Source organism: Hippocampus zosterae, chromosome 10, assembly GCF_025434085.1.
Source record: "Hippocampus zosterae strain Florida chromosome 10, ASM2543408v3, whole genome shotgun sequence".
Classification (NCBI taxonomy): domain Eukaryota; kingdom Metazoa; phylum Chordata; class Actinopteri; order Syngnathiformes; family Syngnathidae; genus Hippocampus; species Hippocampus zosterae.
In genome coordinates this window covers 12,919,079-12,943,491 of record NC_067460.1, presented here as the reverse complement: position 1 = coordinate 12,943,491, position 24,413 = coordinate 12,919,079, and the positions used below count along the sequence as shown (strand labels likewise).

General features: G+C 42.3%; 1 protein-coding gene across 2 annotated transcripts in view; it reads left to right on the top strand.

Annotated features, from left to right (window-relative positions):
* Positions 1-1,428: 1,428 nt before the first annotated feature.
* LOC127608401 (neprilysin-like) overlaps positions 1,429-24,413 on the top strand; it is a 44,398-nt gene continuing 21,413 nt past the window's right edge. The window contains exons 1-5 of one of the 2 annotated variants that reach the window (XM_052077401.1): positions 1,429-1,775; positions 9,902-9,925; positions 12,601-12,777; positions 14,602-14,637; positions 16,132-16,293. In XM_052077401.1, the coding sequence (XP_051933361.1) occupies positions 1,733-1,775; positions 9,902-9,925; positions 12,601-12,777; positions 14,602-14,637; positions 16,132-16,293 (442 nt within the window). In that variant the 5' untranslated portion in view covers positions 1,429-1,732. The remainder of the gene's footprint in view (positions 1,776-9,901; positions 9,926-12,600; positions 12,778-14,601; positions 14,638-16,131; positions 16,294-24,413) is intronic. The other variant, XM_052077402.1, reaches the window with a different exon arrangement.

The following is a 24,413-nucleotide window of genomic DNA, read 5'->3' as shown; positions in this document are numbered from 1 at the left end:
CTTCCATGGTTGCTCTTATAGCCCAGAGTCTCCAGGATCACTGATGCTGAAGCGTATATCAGCTCATTGGTTTCTGTGATCGTTACGGTAGGGATCGCCCTCAGTGCTGCATTCACACTTTCTATGAGACTTTCAGATGGTACTTCACATAGCCGTTGTAATCGGTTTCTAGGTTGCCCAGCTTTCATTCTCGCCATGATCTTAGCTTTCAGGTCAGTTGCTGCCTCACTCAGCATTTCATTCATTGGGGCTGGCCACCCAATCTCATCATCTGCATTCATTGTGGCTTGCCTCCCAATCTCTTGTATGACCTCCTCCTCTGATCTGGCAGCCTGGGGCCCTTCACCATGGAACCTGCGTTGTACCTCATCAATCTCAAGTTGTGACAGCAGTTGCCGTTTGTGGATGTTGGAACACTGAACTACTAGTTGTTTCGCGGTCAACCGTGACTGTGGGTTTCGAAGTAACCATTTAGCCCACATTCTCTGCATGTACCCCCTCTGACTCGGGTTGCTTTAGTAGTAGCATTCCAACAGAGCCATGTTATCGCGTCTCGCCCATCTCCGCTTTGTTCCAGTAGCCCATTTTTCATCAAGGTGCTCTGGTTCCCCAGCACCTGACGCAGACCTTGTTTGGCCGGGCGACGTCTGAGCCGGCATGTCATTCGTTTTATTGTCTCTCATCATTGTATGAGGTCGGCATTAGCGTGAAGGATCTTGCCCAAGGACCCACACTGGATGGTGTTATGTGCTCATTTTTGCCCCAAGCGGGATTAGAACCACCGTCTCCATATATACATATATATACATACATATATATACACACACATACATACACGCACACACAACACATTCATGTACACACAACATAAATACACACACACACGTGCGCACACACACAAACACACAGACTCACACACACTGGTTGCCAGCGAAGCGCAGGACACACATAGCATCCATTTCCTATTGTGCTCTTCATTCGGAATGCTGGTGAGCTGATGAGTTTAGGTGAGAGCTACCCTGGATTGGTTCCCAGGGCATCGCAAGGCACAAATGGACAAAACAACTATTCACGCTTCTCACACCTATAGCCAATTTTGTCTGCAGGGAAACTAACACACGTGTGTTTGGAAAGTGGGAGGAAGCCCGCACAAGCACAGAGACAACATGCAAACACCACACGAGAGATTCGAACCCTGGACGTTGGAATGGTGAGGCGGCAGATGTGCAAACCACTGAATTCACGATGCTGGCCTACTGTCTGAAAGCTTATTATTTGGACTGAGTTTGCAGTATAGTGTTGTACGCATTTCGTCCTTTACTGAATACATCTGGTCCCCCGCACTTCCCAGCCTTTGAGCGCTTCACCAGTTTCGGGAGGGGTGCGGGGCTTCACAGTGGAACACGGCGCCATGTGCACCTCACACCTGACCACTTGCACCGCATAGGCAAGAGCGTGATGGCTCATTCCCATGTATTGGGCGATTCTCCCACTTTCTCCTGGCCGGCTGCATGACGTACTCGTAAGGTAGTGGAGAATTTGAGCGTTCGTGTGCGTGAATTCGCGTGTGCCTGTGCGTGCGCGCGTGTGCACGTGTGTGCGTGCGAAGGAAGGAAAGGGAGAGAGGCGGGATTTTGTGCCTCGTGGACATTTCCAGACGGAGACGAGCAAAACTGCACTTTGCGCCTCCTTCTCCCGAGTGGATTTGATGGATGTGTAAGGAGCGGATGGGATGCCAGTTTATAGCATCGCCGCCAAATTCCCCGACACGTCCGGTAAGTTGTGCCGCCGCCGATTATTTTTGCATGCGTGGGGGTATTGGCGTGCACGCTCTGTGACACCAGGCGGCATGTGTGTGTGCACCAGTTGATTCATGCAAAAAACCGCACTGGAGTTGACGACGTGCAACAGGAGTGTCACCATCTGTGCGCCAGCCGAGTGGTTTTGAACCACTCCACTTATGTGTGCTTTTATTTGATTTGCATGAGCGAGTCTCCCTGCGCATGCACAAACTTTTCATCTTTGTGATTTCAAGCTTTACTGGAAATTTCAAAGTGAGTGTGCCCAGCTCTATTTTTCAAGATATTCTGTCAAAGGTTGCGAGGGCATATTGAAAGTTTTATAGGACGGAAGAGCTGCTGATCCAGTGGGACTTGGCTGTGGAATTGGGATGTGGCCAAAGTGTGGCCTGTGGGCAAAATGCAGCCCGATTTGCACTTTCATCCATTCCATTGAGCATTTACATTATAAACAGATCTTTAATATTTATTTAATATTAATTTAGCCCAACAAAAAAAAGGCTCATCAAAAAAATTTCGGTAATGTAATAACATTATTAGTTCGTTTTTTTTCAAGACACAATCATTTGAAAACGAGTGAACGTGCATTTGATATTTTTCATTCCATTCAATAATCGGAACATTGTCATCAAATATTTTTACATGAAGCAATTGAAATCCGGGTGGCACGGTAGAGGATTCATAGTTCTGAGATTGGCGTCAGCGAGTCGGCGCTACTTTCTAATCTACGTTCGGGGGCGGGGGCACAGAGGGTTCCAGAATCAGTGCTCCAGGGGCATTGGCCCCTATTGGCCCCTCCCCAGAACCAGCACAGGGGTGCAAGTCTAGCCTTCCTGGTGCAGTTTACATGTTGTCTATATACTTGTATGATTTTTTCTTTTCTCCAAGTGCTCTGCTTTCTACCACATTGCAAAAATATTCTTAGTGGCTTCAGTAAAGTATCTTAATTGTCCTTATGTGAGTGGGATTGTTGTTTGTCTATATGTGATAGGCTTGCTATACTAATGAGGATACATGGTGTTAAAAAAATTGATAAAATTTAAATTAGAATTATGAATTTATTGTTAAAATTCGACCGTTTTGAATTCCATTTATTTTTCATCTTTATTATTTCAAGTTTTGTGAAAATGTCAAATTTAGTGTACAGTCCAATGTGTGACTGAGATATTCTGTCAGGTGTCAGAGCATATTGAAAGTTTTATAAAACGGCAGAGCTGCTATTCCAGTGGAAATGACTTGTACAAAGGGCAGTGAGCATTCCCAAACTGGTGTGCACACACTTTGGGGTGCACGACACTAAGATTAAAAGTGTAACGGCAAAAAAAAAAATGTTCCCATAGTGTCTTTTTCTTATAAAATTAACATTCCAGTGCCCTCATGGGGTGCACAAGATTAAAAGTGTAAGGGGGCGTAAAGATATATTAAAAGTTTTATAGGGCCACAGAAGTGCCATTCTAGTGGAAATTACTCGTCGAACGAGGCAGTAGGTATCTCTTAAAAGCTACAGCATGGATTCCCAGCACACACACTCTTGGGGTGCGCCAGTGCTCTGGCAGAGGTATCAGACTTTTAAAGTGTGAATTTTCCTCCACCCAAATTAACATGACATTGCCATCATGTAGGCTTGCGAGATTAAAAGTGCATCGGCTCGCCACACTCAGCATCTAAGTATCGCTCTTTTTCTCCTTTTATATCATTCATTGCTTCTCCTAATGGCAGTTTGGTTTTTCCTTGACAATCACACCATGTTTTTACGGTTTAAAAAAAAATGCAGTCCAGTCGGTCAATATTTTATGTGGAGCTGATACAGGGTCAGAGTTTTTCTGTTGCAGATTGGCGAAGAGTCACAAACATTTTTTTTTCCACAATGGTACAATCATTAGTGGATTTTTGTTCTTCTTGGGTTGGCCCAGGCCACTGTACTGATGACATGCTTTTCGAGTCATGACACACTCTGTCTCCAGCGTGTGGCAGTGTACGGATAGGGGTGTCCGAGATTAATTGTGTCATCACCCAATTACTTCATTGTTTTCCCCAAAGTGTGACTTTAGAGAAGAAAATAACTGTGCCTGCATTGGGGTGCATGTTTTTAAAGTGTCGGGGGTGTGAAGATTTATTAAAAGTATCATAGAGCGGCAGGCTGCTGAGTTGTTGTTCTCAAGCAAATTAAAATGGTGCATTTGGAATCCCCCTGGGCATGGATTCCCAAACTGTGATGAGCATGCTGTTGGGGATGTGCAAGATCTGATTTGGTCTGGTATAGTAACTACACATTTAAATGTTTCATCTATATTACCGGTATTTACATTTTTGTGGAAATGCTAAAGTATGAATTTCCATTTTTCAACTGAGATATTCTGTCAGATGGTGCAAAGACTTTTTTTTGTGGACGTTTTTTGGGGCTTCTGGAAATTACTTTTAGAAGTGGTCAGCGGGCATCACTGACACTAACAATGTAGATACGCTATTTTCGTAGACGCGCACGTGCGCTCAGCATAAAAACTAGCAGATCTTTTTTTTTTTGTGCCGTGCAAGTCTTGATTACCGCGTTTGTGAATTTGGCAGACTACACTATGCCTCGCAATAGACATTCTGACAGGCCAAGTGTTTATTCTATTACACGTCCACGCCATACCTAACAATTTGATGAGAGAACAGAAGAAACTGTAGAACAGGTAAAACCAGGTCTAAATTGTGGGGTAGGTTGTGTAATGTGATTTTGGTGGATTTGATCCAGGAGCAGGCAGACGAATTCTATTCTCCGATGATGTGTGGTGGATGTTATCGTATTTCGTTCATAAATATGACAACCATGTGCTTCAAGTCTTCAGAATGATTGGACAAATGAATTAATAGAATGCATTATTATTATTATTATTATTATCCTTTACATTCTATTTAAAACCCCCCTTGACCACAGCAAAACGTGTGTGTGGGTGTGTGTGTGTGTGTGTTGTATGTGCATCTTTACACTTTCAGCATGGATTCCCACTCTGTCACACACCTGTGCCCAGGAGGTGTGAATGAGATTTTGTCGGGTATGACAACAGCTCATTTACATGTCCACCCCCCCTGCCCCCTAAAGTGTGATTGGGGGTAAAAAAACAAAACAAAACTAATGGTATGGTGCACTGATTGAAGTACACTAGATTTTAAGTAAATGCCTTTTTGTCATATTGTAATTTCATATTTGATATATTTATTTATTTCTTCCCAAATTAACGTCACAGTACTTAGCGGGATTATACAGTTTAAATTGGAAAGGCCGGCATGGTATAGTATTTACGTCGAGCTTTCCCTCACGATTCCCTCCACACTTTTTTTTCAGTTTATGTCACTGGAGAGGGGTCCGGCCACTTTCAGAATTGAGAGAGAAAGGCTAGCCTCGTGAAATGCCTTGAAGAATGGTGCCAATGCAGGTAGACCAATTAAAAAAAAAAATATATATATATATATATATATATATATATATATATATATATATATATATACACTGTAGATATTCTGATTTTAGTTATACGTTAATATATCAGCAACATTCTTGGCCTTCAGAGTCCGATTTTAGTGCAGAGGTAAACCCCAACACAAAGCACAGTCTAACTGTATGCATAGGTGGCATTTTCTTTCTGTTGGTATTTTCCCCAAATTTTACACAGGCAGAATTGAGTGTAATGAGATGTGTTGTGGGATGGAACTGTTTTTCACCCTTTTACGTTTTCCTGATTTTTTTTGGCATGGCTGAAATGTGCCAAAACTGATACACTTGAGAAGGGAGAACAACAAGGCCTTCGTTTGCATTGGTGGTTATCCAACACAGTAAGCTAGCTGGCTAGCTAGTGTGCAATGCCTGCATCCTGAAATAGCATCTTACCGATCAGGTCGCCACTCCATGGCACTTTGTTGTTTGTCCTGAGTGTGGGCACATGTTGTGACAAAGTAGGAAGCACAAGGAGTGGAGAGAATCGCTTGATTTTTCATTTTCTGAACTTGTCATACCGTGGTACCTCTACTTACGAACATCTCTCCATACGAAATTTTTATGTTATGAAACATCTCAACAGGAAAATCTTGCCTCTTGTTACGAAAGAAATTTCAAGACACGAAAGGTAAAAATACAGTGTGAGCCGCTACTCACAGCGAAAAACGGCAAAACGGCAGGTAAAAAAACACTTTTTAGAGGGAACATGAACTCAAGAGGGCAAAAATGAGGAGGACATTTTTATGCTTTAGAAAACATTTATGTCTGAATTTTGTTGGGGCTTGGAATGGATTAGGGCACTTACGCAGAAAACACGTCTCTACTTGCGAAAACATTTTCTAGTTCAGAAATTTCTCTTTTGTGTTTTGTGTCAAACTTGGACCCACAATTTACTTTACAGGGAATTAAAGTTTTCATCTCATCTGTAAATGGGAGGAGCCATACGTTGGAGAGCTCTTCCATCGAATTGAAACTGCGGTCACAAGCCGCATTCTTGGCCACATATTCACAAAATTGCCTGTTTGTGGCATCCCGCCAGTAACTTGACTCAAGTAAAACCATCGCTTTCTTGGGGGTTTACCGCATATTTTCCACCCTGCTAATGCGACAAACATCACGTGACTAAACTTCCTGAAGTGTTCTCATTCGTGTTTGTTGGTTGATGCGATTCATATCAGTCACCAGCAGCAACCGGACACATGTCCCACAGAACATTTCAAGTTAAAGTAGGGCACATTCCTGTGCTTATTAGAACACCTCAATTAAGTGTATGACATGTGGATGGCTCCTATGGATGTGGCGCCTATAAAACGGACTATGTTTTGTGTGTGTGTGTGTGTGTGTGTGTGTGTGTGTGTGTGTATAGGGACATGTGGGTGTTTTTCAGGTGTCTTGATAAATAATGGCTTTCATTTTGAAGGGGTTGCTTTGGTCCCAAGAGACACACGGAGTGATTATGTTTTGGATATTTTGGCAGAGACTGCCATAGAAAAGAGAGACGGGGGAGCATGGAAACTTTGGGGTCTCCTCAAATAAAACCAACAGCGTGATAAAAAATAAGTTGTCGTAAAGTTTGCTGTTCTGTTCTCTATGTCTTGTTATGCTGCCCTCCTCATTGATTGGTTGTTTTCCCCTTCCGTGCCTCGGTAACAGGATTAACTTTACCTGATCGTGGCTGAGTCCAAGACCAGCATGGCCATTTTCACACTCTCTTTCTCACCCCCTCTTTTGAGTAGCTTGGTAAATTACGTTTGTTGCTAGTGTCTTGCTAGTGGTTTAAACTTTTAAACTGGACTACTTGGAAATTTAAAATCTACAGTACATGAATACAATTATATTACGAGTGGGGTTTTTCTTCTCTTCAAGTAAAATTAATTTCTCTGACAGTTGTGCTTGAATACCAAGAGATCCCCGTGCCAAAGGAAAGAATGTAACACTAGATGCCAAGCTACAAGATTCACTCGTGCATGCCATACATAGAAGTAATCATACACTTGCTGTTGAAAAAAACTTTTGGGGGGGGGAGGTGTTAATTGATCACCTCATTCGCAGACTGCACCTGTTGACTCACACACTTTGCTTTCTCGCCACAATTACAAAAAAAAAATAAATATACTGTATATATAAAATACATTTTTTGGTGTGGGGGGTGTGAAAGCTCATCTGTGAAAAGTCTTTCGAAATTAGAACTCGACCAGCGTCTCAGATGATTACATTGTGTTCCACTTTGGAGGCTCCAACATATACAGTTCCTATGTAAAAACACACTTGCAATCTTGGTGATGGCCACTGAGTGACATGCTCTGATTGGCTCACCAGACCCATACCCTACATGCCTCAGCTCAGTGTGAGGCAGTCGCCTTTAAACATGATTTAGTACCCGTCAGCGTCCCACTTGGTTTGTACACCTCCATTCTTGTCTTTCTTTCTGCACATTCCCTCGCCTGGTCTTCTCTGTTTGTATAAACTTCATTGCATCTGCATTTCATTTCTTGGCACGCAATGAATCAGGATGGAGAGGTGGAACAATGCGCACTAAGGTCGACACACACGCACACACACACACAGTTTCACTGCAGCAGCGGGAGGCCTGGCTGTCACCGTTGTATGTTTTGCCTCCCGACGAGAAAATCAAGTCGAAAGCATCGGACGGCCACATCCTCCACCTCCTCCTTGTCGGTGGGGCAGATTGCACCAAATGTTTCATTTACGTGTTTGTCTTTCTTTTATTCAATGCGAGCGCTGCCAAAAAAGAACAACGGGCTTTGAGTGAAAAGCCTCTAGTCAGGTGTGCGCGGAGTGAAGCGATGCATGCTCAAGTGGGAAACGAACCCCGTGGCTTGATGGGGCGGGCGATCTGTGGGCTGTATCTGGACTGTCCGAATTTGATGTGGCCCATCTGTCAATTCGTCACTCATCATTCATTAGCAAAATGACCATCGGTGACGGACTGTCGGATCGTCCGTCAGAACTGACAGAATGCCCACCTCTAGTTAGAACTACTGTGCTCATTTGACAAACAAATTCCAAAATATCCCATCACATGTAAACAGGTGATCATCGATCTTCATTTCAATAAGACAGACCAAAAATGATGAACCTGGCTAATAACTTCTCAACAATGTTGTTTGCTTGTTATAATTTAAAAGTAGTGATTTGGATTGACATTGACTGTAAGATTGAAATGTTCACTCAAAAAGACAGTTCCTTTTAATTTGCATTCAGAACATGCATCCATCCGTTTTCTAATCTGTTTATCCTCACGAGTGTCGCGGGTGTGCTGGAGCCTATCCCAGCTGTCTTTGGGCACAATCATCCCCGCTCACAATCACACCGAGGGACAATTTTGAGTGTTCAATTAACTCACCGTGAATGCACCTCTGCACTGTAAGGCAGACGTTCTAACCAGTCGATCACCGCCACTGCTTTCAGAACATATATAAATTTATTCTTTATATAAATAGAATATAAATGATTACATAAAAATAAATACTAAATGAAGAAATCAATAATATAAATGAAATGTGGCAGAATATCAACGGATTTAAGATTGAGGGAGCCCTGTTGAAAATAGCGGAAATGTCACAACAAAGGAATCAATGTTTTCTCCTGAATTGTGGGGTGGCCAGGAGGTGGCCAAAGAGTGACTTGACCACCACGTAGTGCCGTCCCTGTCAGTAAGTATGGCACTAACTTCATCTATCTTCTTGCATAAAGTAGCTCATTGTGCAGAATCTCGAAACCTCATATGTTCGGACCACCCTAGACCAAGAACCCCCTTGAATATGAAATACAGTAATAAACATAATAGTATAGAATGTAATTAAAAACCAAACTTTGATTCATTTGCCTGTCATAAACTGCATTTCCATTGTATTTCCAAGTATTTAACTATATGGCTAAATTGATGTACCCATATAAAGGTTTTTGGACCTGTTCAAAGTACAGGCCACTTGGCTGTGTCTTTTTTAAAAATCCTTGATAAATGACCATGGGATGGCCTACCAAACGTTCCTGCCTTATTAATGGTCCATAATCTGTGTGGCTAACGATGTTGGCTTTCCACTGATTGGTAGTGTCGTCAAAAGTACAACGTATGATTTAAAATGCATAAGATTAGGAATATAGCATGCGTGCGAACATGTGTGCGTGTGTGTGTGCATGCGTCTTTCTATTCATTCGAAGAATGCCATGAGGCCTTTATCCCCTGGTTGTGTGATGCTCTCATCACAGCCAACACAGGGAAAGACCGACCATGTGCATGGGCTCCTCATGACAACGGTTTATAAAAGTATGTGAGAGAAAGAAAAACACCATGGCTTTGAGGCCTGAGTGTGTGTGTGTGTGTGTGTGTGTGTGTGTGTGTATGCAGCGATTACGTGAATCCATGCTGGGGGATTACAGATTAATTGCCTTCAGGGATACTTTCTTGCTTGTTACATTAACTTTTCAAAGTTTTCACTTTGGCCCCAGAGAGGAAAACAAAGCTGTTTGGTGAGCGTCAGGCTCATATCATTGACAGAACTATCTGTTGTTTTCCCATCGCTTTCTTGGTTCTTTATGCCATCAGTGTCCAGGAAGTTGGACCGTGCCAACTTTTAAACCTTTTTTTTTTCTTTTCCAGGCCTGGTCCGAATTATACACACAGGCAAGTACTGTGTACCCAAATGAGGAGAAAATGCTTGTTTGTCAAAATGACTGTATCTATCGAGCCATAGATATGCATCTAGCCAGCTAGCAAGCAAGCCAGCTCACAAGGCCAGAAGGAATCTACTAACATACAAACTGAGTTGTTAATTAAAATAGATTGGGCCGCAAGTACAGCAAGTTATTAGGGTTCCGTTTAAAACATCCATCCATCCATCCATCCATCCATCTTCTACCGCTTATCCGGGGCCGGGTCGCGGGGGCAACAGCTTTAGCAGGGAAGCCCAGACTTCCCTCTCCCTAGCTACTTCTTCCAGCTCTCCCCGGGGGATCCCGAGGCGTTCCCAGGCCAGCTGGGTGACAGTCTCTCCAGCGTGTCCTGGGTCTTCCTCGGGGTCTCCTCCCGGTGGGACATGCCCGGAACACCTCACCAGGGAGGCGTTCAGGAGGCATCCGAATCAGATGCCCAAGCCACCTCATCTGGCTGCTCTCGATGTGGAGGAGAAGCGGCTCGACTCGGAGCCCCTCCCGGATGACCGAGCTTCTCACCTTATCTCTAAGGGAGAGCCCGGACACCCTGCGGAGAAAACTCATTTCGGCCGCTTGTATCCGGGATCTCGTTCTTTCGGTCACGACCCATAGCTCGTGACCATAGATGAGGGTTGGAACGTAGATCGACCGGTAAATTGAGAGCTTCGCCCTTTGGCTCAGCTCCTTCTTCACCACGACAGACCGATACAACGTCCGCATCACAGCAGACGCTGCACCGATCCGCCTGTCGATCTCTCGCTCCCTCCTGCCCTCACTCGTGAACAAGACCCCAAGATACTTAAACTCCTCCACTTGGGGCAAGATCTCCCCCCCCCGACCTGGAGGGGGCACTCCACCCTTTTCCGACTGAGGACCATGGTTTCAGATTTGGAGGTGCTGATTTTCATCCCAACCGCTTCACACTCGGCTGCGAAACAGTGAGAGTTGGAGAGCCCTGTTTGAAGGAGCCAACAGCACCACATCATCTGCAAAAAGCAGGGATGCAATACTGAGGCCACCAAAACGGACCCCCTCAACGCTTCGGCTGTGCCTAGAGATTCTGTCCATGAAGGTTATGAACAGAATCAGTGACAAAGGGCCGCCTTGGCGGAGTCCTACCCTCATTGGAAACGATTCCGACTTACTGCCGGCAATGCGAACCAAACTCTGACATCGGTGGTAATAGTGACCGAACAGCCCGTTCCGTTTAACATGGACCCCTTCTCATGGTCTCACCACCCGTGGGAGGGGTCAAAGGGGTCGGGTGCAATGCGAGCTGGGCGGCAGCCAAAGGCGGGGGCCCTGGCGGTCCGATCCTCGGCTGCAGAAGCTAGCTCTTGGGACATGGAATGTCACCTCTCCGTTTAACACACTGAATGAAAAATATATCTGTCAACCTATCCAGTACCGTATTTTCCACACTAAAAGGCGTACTGGATTATGAGGCGCACCTTCAATGAATGGCCTATTTTGCAATTTTGTTCATATATTGGACGCACCGCGTTATAAGACGCAATCTACAATGCATCCCCTAGATGGAGCTATTCTTAAGGAAATGGCAACAGAATGCTAAACTGCACTACACCGATTTATATAACGGCGATCAGATGTCAGTAAAACTTATTTAATAAAGCATCGACGTACTGTCGTTCACTTAACCGACAGCAAGTTATAACATTGACTCATTAACGTTGAACTCTCTTGCCACTGCTCTATTTCCAAGTTCAACTGCGAAATCGATCGCCTTTAGTTTGAACTCTGTGTTGTAAGCTTGTCTCTAACAAGAAGCCATTTTGGGGTTGACATATTACCGTAATGACCATACACAAGGCGCATTGGATTTTAAGGTGCGCTGTGAGCTTTTAGACAAATGGAAGGCTTTTAGCTGCTCCTTTTAGTGCGGAAAATACCGTATATCGATGGCACAAGCAGAAGCTAGCTCCTACTTTGGAATATAACTTGAGAATTAAAATAACATATTGTCAAATCAGCAGTTATTTAGAATTCTGCTTAATACAATAAATGTAAACGAAATGTTATCTATCGCTATTTATGGAGCTAGCTAGCTTGTTCCCGAACATGGGCAAATGCAGAGGTGGGAAAACTGTCAGATCGGCAAAAGGTCTGTCTGTCTGTCACTTTTTGTGTCAGTGTTTCATGCTGACCCACATGAGCCCAGTGCACACACATATACATGGCGTGCTGATTGGTGAAATACTGTTTTATATTTTGCTGCGTGTTAGGTGGCACCTGACACGAAGTGACTTAGTAGAAGTCAATCCGTTCTCGATGCCGGACAGGCTGGTGACGGGTTAAAATACTGACCGAAGCTCGCTGACGGACTCACCGGACTGACAATGTCCACCTATGCGTAAATTCTATGTACTACCTATGGACGAACTCAATGAATATAGCATCGGTTGTTACTTGTTTTGATATGCAATTGACGTATTTTTAACAAGGCTGCTAGCAGGGGGCTCTCCGACCGCCCCTTCCGTGTCATATATCGCTGGGTTGGTGGGTAGGTCAGTTATTCACTGGATGGGTGGTCGGTCGCTAGTTTGGTCGGTCTGTCCGTCTATCCATCCATCCATATGTCTGTCCGTTTGTCTAAGTCAGTTGATAGTGCGTGTACATGCTTTTCAGGTGATTCCATACAATTGGCAGCACAAGGCGAAGTACTGACCATGACCGACAACAGCACACCCAAATCGGCCAAAAAACCCCGCTGGACCCCCCTAGAGGTTGCCCTGATTGCAGTCGTTTCCTTGCTCTTCATCATCGTTGTGGCCCTCGTCATCCTCTTTGCTACTCAGCAGACTGGTGAGTGCCCCCTCACCCCTCCACCTCTAAAACCCTCAACTGGACTCACATGAGAAACCACCAGGAGAGGTGGGCTTTTTTTGAGAGCATTTCACCAAACGATGTGTGCACGGACCTCAACTTTACACGATGCTTGAAGGAGCATGCTTAAGAGCAGCGACACGTTCTGCTGAGCAGAGGCTGCTGTAAAAACACAGAACAAACGTTTTAGCACCGGTGTAGAATGCAGGAATTCCCAGTACAAGTCTCATTACGTCCGACTTCACTTTGAATTACTCTGTCTCCATGGCATTTCCTTACCAGAGCACACCAACAAAAACTCAGAATGGTGTCGCGCCATTTGTCACTTTTTTTAAGTGAGTTTCAAAACATACTGTACAATGAGGCATATACTGTACTATGTACCATCAGATTTCATATCGATAACTGCTGACCAGATGTGAAATGTACACACTTGGTGGAATAAAAAGCAAACAACAGTGCCACTCTAACGATTGACATCTATACTGTCCCACGTTTTTGGTCATTTTAAGTATAAAAAAATGCACACAGTCATATTCTCATACATACATACATGCATGCAAAAAACAATCATAATAATGAATAATTGAATCAAATCAAAATTTTTTTTCACAGTACTTATTTAGAGGGAAATAAAATGGGACCATATTTTCTTAAAAATAATAAATGCATAAAAAAATCCATATTAAATATGTTAACAAAAATATTAATTACTTTTAAATTTTTTTTTGTAAATCATTGCCAAAAAGTTTTTTTAAATGAAAATAAGCCAAGTCAAGTCAACAGTATTTATAGAGCACTTTCAAACAGCCATCGCTGCATACAAAGTGCTGTACATTGAGCAATTTAACATGCACAATAAACAGTAAGCCAAATCGCTAATAAAGGCGGTAGAAAGCACCAAACAGTAAAACCAAGAACAAATCTCAGTCATGCTGAGTCGAATGCCAAAGAATACAAGTGAGTTTTGAGGAGGGTTTTGAAGATGGGCAGCGAGGAGGCTTGCCGAATGTTCAGTGGGAGGTCATTCCAGAGAGAGGGACCAGCAACAGAAAAGGCTCGAAATAAGTAATAAATACAAACTGAAAAAAAGCAAATGAAAATCCACAATAAAAGCCAAAGAATACCTGTCATGTTGGGAGGTGGTGGACTCCAAAAAGCAGGCAGAAGGGAGGAGTACCGTAGGTTGTACTTGAAGACGTGTCTTGATAAAACACAGAAAACTAAATCCAAAACAAAGTCCGAAGAACAAAACAAATCCAAAGTAGCAAACAAAACCGTGACTTAAGCAAAAAACTATCAATAACAGAAACATGACCAAAAACATGACAAACATAAATGAGAGCAACAAATAGACAAACATGACAGGACAAGCAAACAAACAATGACCTGACACCGAGAGTGCTTTTAAAGCAATAATTAGATAACGACCAACAGGTGTGCAGCTGCAGGGAGAGCCCTACAGTGCCACCTGTTGGTCACAAACACAATCATGACAATACCTACATTTGTAATTTTAAATCTGAATTATAGAGCTACCAAATGGTAGCAATTTGTTATCCAAATGAGTCCAGTTTTGGCCAAGTGTGGAAATGTTCAATTTCAGGTATTTCTATGTATTTCAAAATGTGGATCCAAATCAGAATCTTCGCAAACAAGCCGTCTTGGTGTGAGCGTGAGACACGTTTTGAGTTCATGACAGCGTGTGGAATCATAGTTTGTGTGGCTCGCGAGGGGATGTCGATTTCCATTGTGACATGATGACAGCAAATATTCACCGTGATTTGTTCCGTTTCCCCGCAGTCGATATCTGCACAACAGCTGACTGCACTCGGTCGGGTAAGCGCTTCTTCTTCCGTATGTCTCATTCCTCTGTACATCACAAATGATGGAGCACAAACGCAGAGCAGATGTCTCCTCAATCAACAGCTCGATCTTGACAAAAAACATGACATGCTACTGCTTGATTGTGCAAACTTTTCTGCGTTTATCATCTTTAGCGTTCTGTTTAACATTTAACGGATGCCCCCATAGAGTCTCCCTTGCAAAATAAATCAATAAATCTTTAAATACGTCAATGAAATCCACATCCAAAGAATCCCACAACAAAAAGATGTTAGTCATGTGTGTGTTTTTATTTGTGTATTTGTCTCTGACAGGCAAAAAATAAAAAAAATAAAAAGTGGTTTGTTTTCAAGGGGACTTGTGTATATGTACATTATTCACTGTACCAGCGGAGCGTGAAACATTGTGTTTGTGTGCCAGGCGGTCAAGGGAAAGGCCGGTGGTCCACATCAGCGAGTCTTCTGCTCTGTCCCTCAAGACTATTGTAGGCGGCGTGTTTGATGATGAGGAGGGTCGCTCTTTCCTCTTGTCTCCTTTGTTTCTTGCCCGCAAAAGGCTCCTGCCAACATCCTGCTCGCTTTTATTTTGTAGTATAAACAGAGACATAGAGGCAAAAGCTTTGACTGGTTCCAGACAAGAAAACAAATCAAGCGGATTTAGCCCGCTGTGCTGTGTTTATTTAGCACTGGCTCTTCAAATCCATTCAAGTGCCTCACGTCGATAGGCGAATGTTTACTTCTCCGTTCGGAGCACATTTTTGGATGATGCACAATAATCAGGTTTAGAAAAGCCTTCATAATTGAATCATTGGATTCATGATTATTTTGTTGAAGTCAAATTTTATGTGGTTCAAGTCGCAACATGAAGTAGACTAAAAATCGGGAATATTGAATTCAAATTCTCATGTTATTTTTTATTTACCAAAAAATAACAGCTGTAAAATGGTCAAATCATGTTGATTGTGCTATCTTGAGAAAAACTTGTGATAAATTATTACTCGAGTGGTCTATGAAGGCTTGACACTTACTCCCAGTCGGAAGAGATTTAAAAATTCTGCTGCTGGTCTATGAATCACTGAATGGTTTGGGTTCTGAATACATGAAAGAAATGCTGATAGAATAGAAACCCAGTAGGGCTCTGATGTCTGTGGACACAGGTCAATTAGTGGAGCTCAGGTTTCAAAGCAAACATGATGAAGGGGCATTTAGCTGTTATGCTGCAGGCAAATTGAATAAGCTATGCTCTCCCCGCCAGACACACACACACACATGCACGCACACACACACACACACACACACACACACACACACACACTCAAACACCATTGATTAAAATCATTTCAGCATCTTCAGTTGTTTGTAAATTCTTTTCGCTGTTTTGTTATGCACATTGTGCTGCCAGTGTATTGAGCAGATGTCATTCCTTGCTGGGTTTTTTGTGTTCATTTTCATGACTGACTGATTCACACATTTTCTCTTTGCCATGCAGCGGCTCGTCTGATTGAGAACATGGACGCCAGTGTGGATCCTTGTGACAACTTCTACCAATACGCCTGCGGTGGGTGGCTCAAAAAGAACATTATCCCTGAGACCAGCTCGAGATACAGCACCTTTGGCATCCTCCAAGATGAACTGACAGTCGTTCTCAAAGGTCAGCGTCTCTTCACACACGCACGCGTCCGCACGCACACACACAAACACACACACACACACAAAGGGCACAGTACAAATCACGTAGTCAGTTCTTCTTAATGGCCAACAGTGTTTATTGTTTATCCATCCATCGATTTTCTTTCCTGCTTATCCTCATTAGGGTTAGCTAAAGCCCATCAGAGCAGATTTAGGGGATTTGAGAATTCTCACCCATTGACAATTTAGAATTTTCACTGATCCCAGCATGCATGCTTTTGGAACCCACTTCCTGTCCCCACCAATCGAGGCACAAAGGCATTGATCCATAGTTTTTCAAACTAACAACAAGCAGCAAATTATTTTACATGACCACGAAATCAATGAATCAAGGGCAGCATGAGCAACTAGTGGTTAGCACGTCAGACAGTATGATTATTACAGTTTGATGGTCGAGCCGATTATCCCGCCCCACTCACATAAAACCACCAATGATTAGATCACATGCAACATGGGAGAAACGTAGTGCCGCTGTGGCCTAACGTTAACCAGGAAGTGGCAGGATTTATGTTCAAGTAACATAATTCTGAGATTTGCTCGCAAGTGGCATAATTGCGATATGCATCATGGCAGTGTCGATCGAAGAAAAAAAACAACAACAACAACGCGGAATGGCATCACTACAGATCAGAATCAGCTCCTTTCCAAATATGGAAAACATATCATCCCTGCGTGTGAAGCAATAACGACGTAACCTCTCAATCCGAGCATCGTCAACATCCACCCAATGGTGACGTTTACACTTTCTGCCCAAACAACACAAATAAAAACATGAAAATAAACACCTACTGTAAGTCTAAAATGACGAAACAAGGTAAATAACTGCCACTGGCTACCACAAATATTAATACTTGTGTTGTTTTATTATTTCGTTTCTTTTTCATGTCATGATGACAGGGGAGGCTGTGCCTCACCTGCCTCCCCTCACTGCACGTCACTGCTCTGCGAGATATAAACCACTCACAAAAAGTAAAGAATAGTCCGCTTTTTGGTGAAAACAAACTGAGGTGAGAGGTTGACAGGTTCCTGCTGCTTGAAATCGACCACAGTATGTCAAAGTCTTCCATTTCAATGCCTTTCTGCGTCTCTTCCAGTCTCTCTTGCAACCCGCTGTTAACATTTCTGTGACATTTGAAGGTCACCGATCAAATTTTTTCTGAGATTATCCTCTTTAAAATCCTCTTGATGCGCTGCTGCTCCATTGTGAGGTGTCGTCTCGCTCGCATGATGTCGCAATGTGAACAGGACATTTTTGGCCCAATTCATGTTTTCAAACGTGCTGTGAATTTTGCCGTTCAGCTGCTTATTCGAGAAAAGCAAATTTTGCAAATATTAAACAGTCGGACATGTGTAACGAAAAAGATTAGAGGTCAATTAACATTGGTCAAAAGCAAATGTAAGTCAGATGTGGCATTATGCATTGGTCAATGTTTTTTTTTTTTTTAATGCTGATTTTTTTCTAGCACATCAAGTTTTTGGAGATATTTGAATTGATTGGTTTTTAGTTTTTTGTTTTTATTTTTACATGTTATATACTTTTTAGTATTTTATAATAAAACTTTGATGTGCGAGAGAAAAAAAAGGGCAGGATCTGAGCAAAATAAAAATCATCAAGAAAGATTGCATATTTATGGAAAACGGGAGTCAACCCACTCTGTAACTAAAGCGGATGTTAAATGATGATGTGAAACCTCCGTAGCAGTCACAAATGCTTGGAGGCTTTGGCTGATCTGCTGAGTGAGCGATTGGTGCTCCACCACAGGCTGGATCAACGCATGTCTTTTGCAAGAAGGCAATGTTACATTCTTTCTCACCTTATGACGCGCAATACTTGTAAGTGAGAGTGTCATTTGAGTGGCATTGAGGTCACTGCTGTCATTTAGGAGTCAATGTGGAGCCAACCGTCTAAACGACTTAACTGTTATTTCCCTGCTGAAGCTCAAAGTACACGACCAATACGATTCATTTCTGGCTGCTCAGAAATTTGGCTACTGGTCAAAACACATATAATCAACAGAAGTGCGATTGGTGGTTAGCGTTATTTTTCAGAGGAGCATTCCCAAATCCTCAAGTGGCTGACCTCACCAAATATTCTTTATCCTCTGCAGGGGACGGGCAATATTAGAGCAGTTTATTCAGCAAATCTGGCCTGCCTATTTCATGTATATTCGTGCCTGTATTATATTTCTTGAAGCTGGCCAAGGCGCACACACCAGAAAGAGCAGCACAATGTCCATTGAATTGAAGCAAAAATAATAATAATAATAATGATGGCAGTACAGTAACTGTTTAATTGTTGACATTCGAATAAAACTTGGCATTACTATATGTTTTGACAAAGTACAACATTACAGAGTTCCATTTTTCAGAATGTGTGTGTTAAAATACACATAATAGACATTTTTGTTGGGAGACTGGAATGGTTTACTGCTATTTCCATTCATTTGAGTAGGGAAAGCTGATATGAAGTACAACTGTGTTGAAGTACGACTGCGGTCTCGGAACGAATTGAACTCTAATCTCAAGGCACCACTGTATATTCTTATTTAAAAAAAAAGAATAATAATAAATCAACGCTTTTGTACCACAGCTCAGCATAACATTTCAAAAACGGTTTAAGGACATTCATTCAGACCATTTTAATGGTTGCCTCCTTTCCTCGGTGGGCGCTCTTAATGGTAAAAAGCACGTATTGATGATTTGTAGTGTCTTTATTAAAGTGCTCAAATGATATTCCGGCTTCTGCTCATGCTCACTAATTTGCCGCGGGATGAGATGCAACGGCTCAACAGGCCAATCTTTTTAGTGGAGTAAATGTGTACAAATGGCGCACATGAACTCGTTAAGCATTTTGTTTTCATATTAAACAAACTCAATCTGTTGTTCTTCTCCGCATGGCTGCCTTAACTCGCATAAAACCAGACGGGGAGGGAGGGGAATAAGCAAAAAGTAAACATTGCTCAACATAGGTCTTGTTCGAGTTATCTTGCGCATTTGCGCATGTGGCCTGGCTTAAATTGCCGCGGTTGTGCGTATTTTTCGTATTAGCTGTCAGCCTGCGGGGAGAAAAAAATACTTGAGGGGAGGGGAAGATACAGTGAAGTGTGTTGAAATCCTGTCCGTATTTTACATGTATTGTATTTCTGCTATACAGTACATGGAACTCATCAACACCTTAAAGTGATATCGCAAGCATCATTCCGTCATGCTGTCGGCCTCAGCAGACATGATGCACACATACACACACGCACACACGTTCATGATTTGTTTTGTGTGTGGAAATTGGCAAAGGAGCTGTTTTGAAGATAAATTCTACCCTGTCTATCAACAAATAGAGGTATCCCCCATGAACGCTTTACAAGCGCTTTAAAAATTCATCGTTGATATGTTTATTGAGACTGATGAGCGTGACCCCATCTTCTTGCCAAATAGTCATCCCTCCTTGCACCGCTGCTTTGCTCGTTTGGTCATCACTTGTGATAAAATGATGATGTCTTACACTTCTTTTTGGTGCCATCGTGGCTGTCGGCGTGGACATTTGACAGAATAAGTATTCATAAGGTGCCACACACAAACAGCTGTAGGTAGTTGATTCGTGCTTTAACCTAACCATTGTTCAGGAATAAATGATGAACAATGAACCCATTAATGGTGTGCCCTTACTGTAGATTATAATAACCAAAAAGTGGCAATTTAATTTCATTTTGCCCAAAGGTTTGACTAAATGTATTGGTGACACCTACTTATTAGAAATGAATGTTATAACATGATATATTTTATTCATCATAGTTTAAAATGTCAGCACCATTATAAACAAACATTTTATCAGCACACCCTGAAAGTGATAACTAGCCTTGATGTCTATTAAACCTTTGTGAATGGATTATAATGTCACGAGATTGTAAATTTCCCCAGTTTGGGACAAATACAGGATATAAATAGTTGAGTCACATAAACACATTATAAGCAAGCTTTATTGTAAACTAGATCACTGCTACGGTAAGCGCATTGGGCTCACCAAATGATTAGCCTCCTTATTGTGGAACATGTTTATGAGTTCAATGTTTATTTATCATTTACGGACTGTTTCAAATACATTCTTGATAAATTAGTTTTGATAACTAAAAAAAAAACAAAAAAACTCGGCTGTCTTTGGGCAGTAGGCAAGGGACACCCTGAACGGGTTGCCAGCCCAATTTGGAGTGTTCCATTAACTTCTCATGCATGTTTTTAGAATGTGGGAGGAAACCGGAGTACCCGGAGAAAACCCACGCAGGCCCGGGGACAACATGCAAACTCCACACAGGGAGGCCGGAGATGGAATTGAACCTCTGCAGTGTGAGGTCGACGGGCTGATCACTCGACCACCGGGCCGCCCGGTTCCGTATTTTACCAACCATTATCGCTGTAACCGGTTTAAATGCATTCAGCCCATTTTCTGACATATACAGTATCCTAATTGTGGAAGATATGAAAGTGAAAATATCTTGACCTTTACAAAACAGTGAGCGTTTTCTGCTGGCCACATCCCTTCCTTGCTGCGGTGGTGCTTGGAAAAGAGCACCCGAATCGCAAAGTGCTTTGCTTGTAAATGCCTGGCATTATTCTCCCAGCAGGCTAAAAGGCCGGCAAAGAGTTAGTTTGGTGGCACGACGGTTAACCTCTCAGCACGTGGCCATTAAGTGCAAACGTACCAAAGTGACAAACGTAATAGGTGATCAAGTAGCGGATTAGAATGTATCAGCTGAAAAACAAAGTCCTTTTATCTCCTCTTTAAGGGGACATCTTGTGGAGAATTAACTTTTTAATTGCTCGCACAGGGATTGAGCTCTGGCATGAATACCGAAAAAATGCAAGTAATTGACAGCCCCCCCTAGAAATATTTATGACAGAATATAGTCAGGCCAAACAGTAAACATATGTTCCCAAAACACGTATTAACATCATTTAATTCTCATCTTCGAAACATTACCATTAAAAATAAATGAATGTCAAAAGACTGTAAAAAAATATATAACAAAACAGACTACAACAAAAACAGAACTCAAAATGTCGAGGCGACAAACTAAAGTTTTAACTTGGGCAAGTTAACTTTAAGAAACTGCTTTGGAGCAAAACAACTTGCTTGTTTTGTCGTGCTAACAGTGTTGCCATGAATGTCAAACATTTATTTGAAAGTTTTGCCATCTTAAATGACTGTTTTAGCCACCAATTTTTTTTTATAATGTACTAGCCCAGGCTAAACTTCACTCTGCATACACTTGCCGGTGAGATTAAGGTCAATGTTATACGTACAGTTGCCGGAGAGATGGCAAGAGGTAACACATACTCCACAAAGATTACTTTTTTTATTTGCTGGAGGACGTTCCAGTCATTTGGGGGCAGAGAAAAGACGATCAACCAAATGTTGATCGTAGTGCGGCGAAAAGAGATTTAGAAAACTGCTGAAAGTGAGAGTGCGGGTGGTGGTATGCATGGTGAGCAGGGAGCAAAGATTGGGTCGGATCTTGCCACTGAGCGTTGTATAGATACACATGGACCAGCAAATGTGTCTGTGTGAGCAACGAGAGGGTCGATTCAAATGGGAGTACGGTGAAGTACAGATACTTAACCAAAATCTGTTTTCTGGACTTCTCAACACAGCAGAAAGGTGAAAAGGGGAACCAAAGAACTCTTTTAAACTGCGGGGGGTAGACAACACATATTTCTCTTTTCGTGAGACTTGTCAAAACGCACGTCATTGTTTCTGTTTTGTCAAACTCAAGGGCCGTTGGCTATATCCAGCCCGCCGCATGATTATATGAGACGCGCCAAATTCTGGAACTAACACCGTGTTGATGCTGACAAATATTGCTTTAGTGGCATATTTTTTAGAGGGTCATATATAACCTTCCCCTGTGCTCGCGGCCTTTCTGCCAACACTGTACTGGCTACAATACAGGACATTTTATAACACGGCGAACGCTCCAAAATCAATGTTTTCCTCTTTGCAGCGAATACAAAACAACGAAAGCCGAGGTGGAGCAAATCCACACTTCAGGGTTGAGACACGCCGTCACCTTGACACTCGGCAGCCATTTTACCAAATGCTTCATGTCTTCTGGCAGCAGCAATACAAGGAACAGCGTCACAAGTTTACGTTCGATGGGTGCTGAGGGTTCAGTGATAATTGCCTGCGACATCAACTATTCATGCTGCGATGGAACTGATGCACGTTTAATGAGCTATTGCGCTGACATATTACAAATATGTCAAAGTTATTGAAGAACCGTAACACTATTTTGATTTAAGACATTTAAAGGAGACAGATTCTGCATGTTACGCTCACAATTTTAAACGGCTCCTAGTTTGTCTGTGGCAGTCAGCTTTTGATACCCTAAGGATCAAGAATTATACACACTAGGCAAAAACATGTATATAATTGACTCCAATTATAAATGCAGACAAAAAAAGCTTTAAAAAATCCAAATAGTATTGAAAATATTGCGTATTCCATTGTTCCACCACAAAAAAAAAACAGTTAACTGATGTTTCTATTTTTTTTCTCATTGAAATAAATGGTAATACCATTAATCCGTTCCATCGACACCCCCCTCCCCCACCATAAAATGGGTTGGAATGTTTTTAAATAGCACACAATAATATTTGATTTGATAAAAGCATACTGTAATGATATAATTGAATTTACACTACATCAATCAAATGGACATTGTACAGATAGGCATTCTGTTCATTGAGAGCGCTCAACTCCTCTCAGCTCACCATTGCAGCACTAATATTAAATTGTTCTTCCCAGAGGACTATATGACGGTACGGTACTGTTATATTGTCCGTGTTGCTCACCATTTGTGTTCAATCTGCCGTTTAGAAAGTTATAGCACCACAATCAAACAATGTAGCCTTAGTATCAATTGTTAGCTAATGCTAATGTGCATACAAAAAAACTCAATGCAGCTCCTGCTTACCTTTTGGATTGAAAAAGATGCACCCTTTGAGAATGTGTGTGTTTCAGAACAAAAGTGGTTCTGGATCTTTGTCCATCCAAGTCGATCAAATCATGGGAAGAGAAAGTCAGTTTGGGTCCTCTATGCTGCAAATTAGTTCACTGTTGTTTAATTGGAACACTTGACGGAGGGGCAGGCACTCCAAAGACATATTATTTTGTAAATAAGCCTTTAAAAAGTCAGTTTTATGTCACCTTAGAGTCGTGCCATTTTCAATTTTATTGACTGTTTCTGCGCACAGTCCGTCGTCATAAAAACAGAACGAAACAATCAATCACATTTAAATCAACATTGTAACATAGTATAATGGAATGTTCAAATCTCAAATGGTGCAATTTGAAAAAGAAAAACAACCTCTGCTTCATTTTGGTCGGTGAGTAAACCTGATTGGGTTTTTTTAACGTAATATGTTGAATGTATTCATTCATGTAGTGTCCAGATAAGTTCAGTGCCATCCACTTACATGGTTCGTGACACATGAAAAGTTGAAGTGAGAAAGCCACTGATTTGTTTGCATTATTGCATATATTATATGACCGTCTGACTGAGATTCAAACCACACTACACCACATTTTGTGCAGCTGCCATAGCGAACGCTGTAAAGACTGCAGTGCAAAGACCAAAAGTGCTTTGTAAGTGAGCTCTAATTGAAGTGGATGAATAAACTGTCTTTCATATTGATTAATGGATAGTTTTCCTTTGTTTTAAGGTAAACCAGAATGATAAAACCCAAACAGTTTTGTGGTATACAGTATATCTGATATTCTTTATCTTAACAGAGATTATTGCTTGTAGGCTATCCATCCAACCATCCATTTTCAAAACCGCTTCATCCTCACAAGGGTCGTGGGGCATACTTGAGCCTATGCCAGCCGTCTTTGGGCAGTAGGCGGGGAACACCCTGAACCGGTTGCTAGCCAATCGCAGGGCACACAGAGATGAACAACCAGCCGCGCTCACACTAAGGGACAATTTAGAGTTTTCAATCAGCCTGCCATGCATGTTTCTGGAATGTGGGAGGAAACTGGAGTACCCAGAGAAAACCCACGCAGGCCCGAAGAGAACATGCAAACTCCAC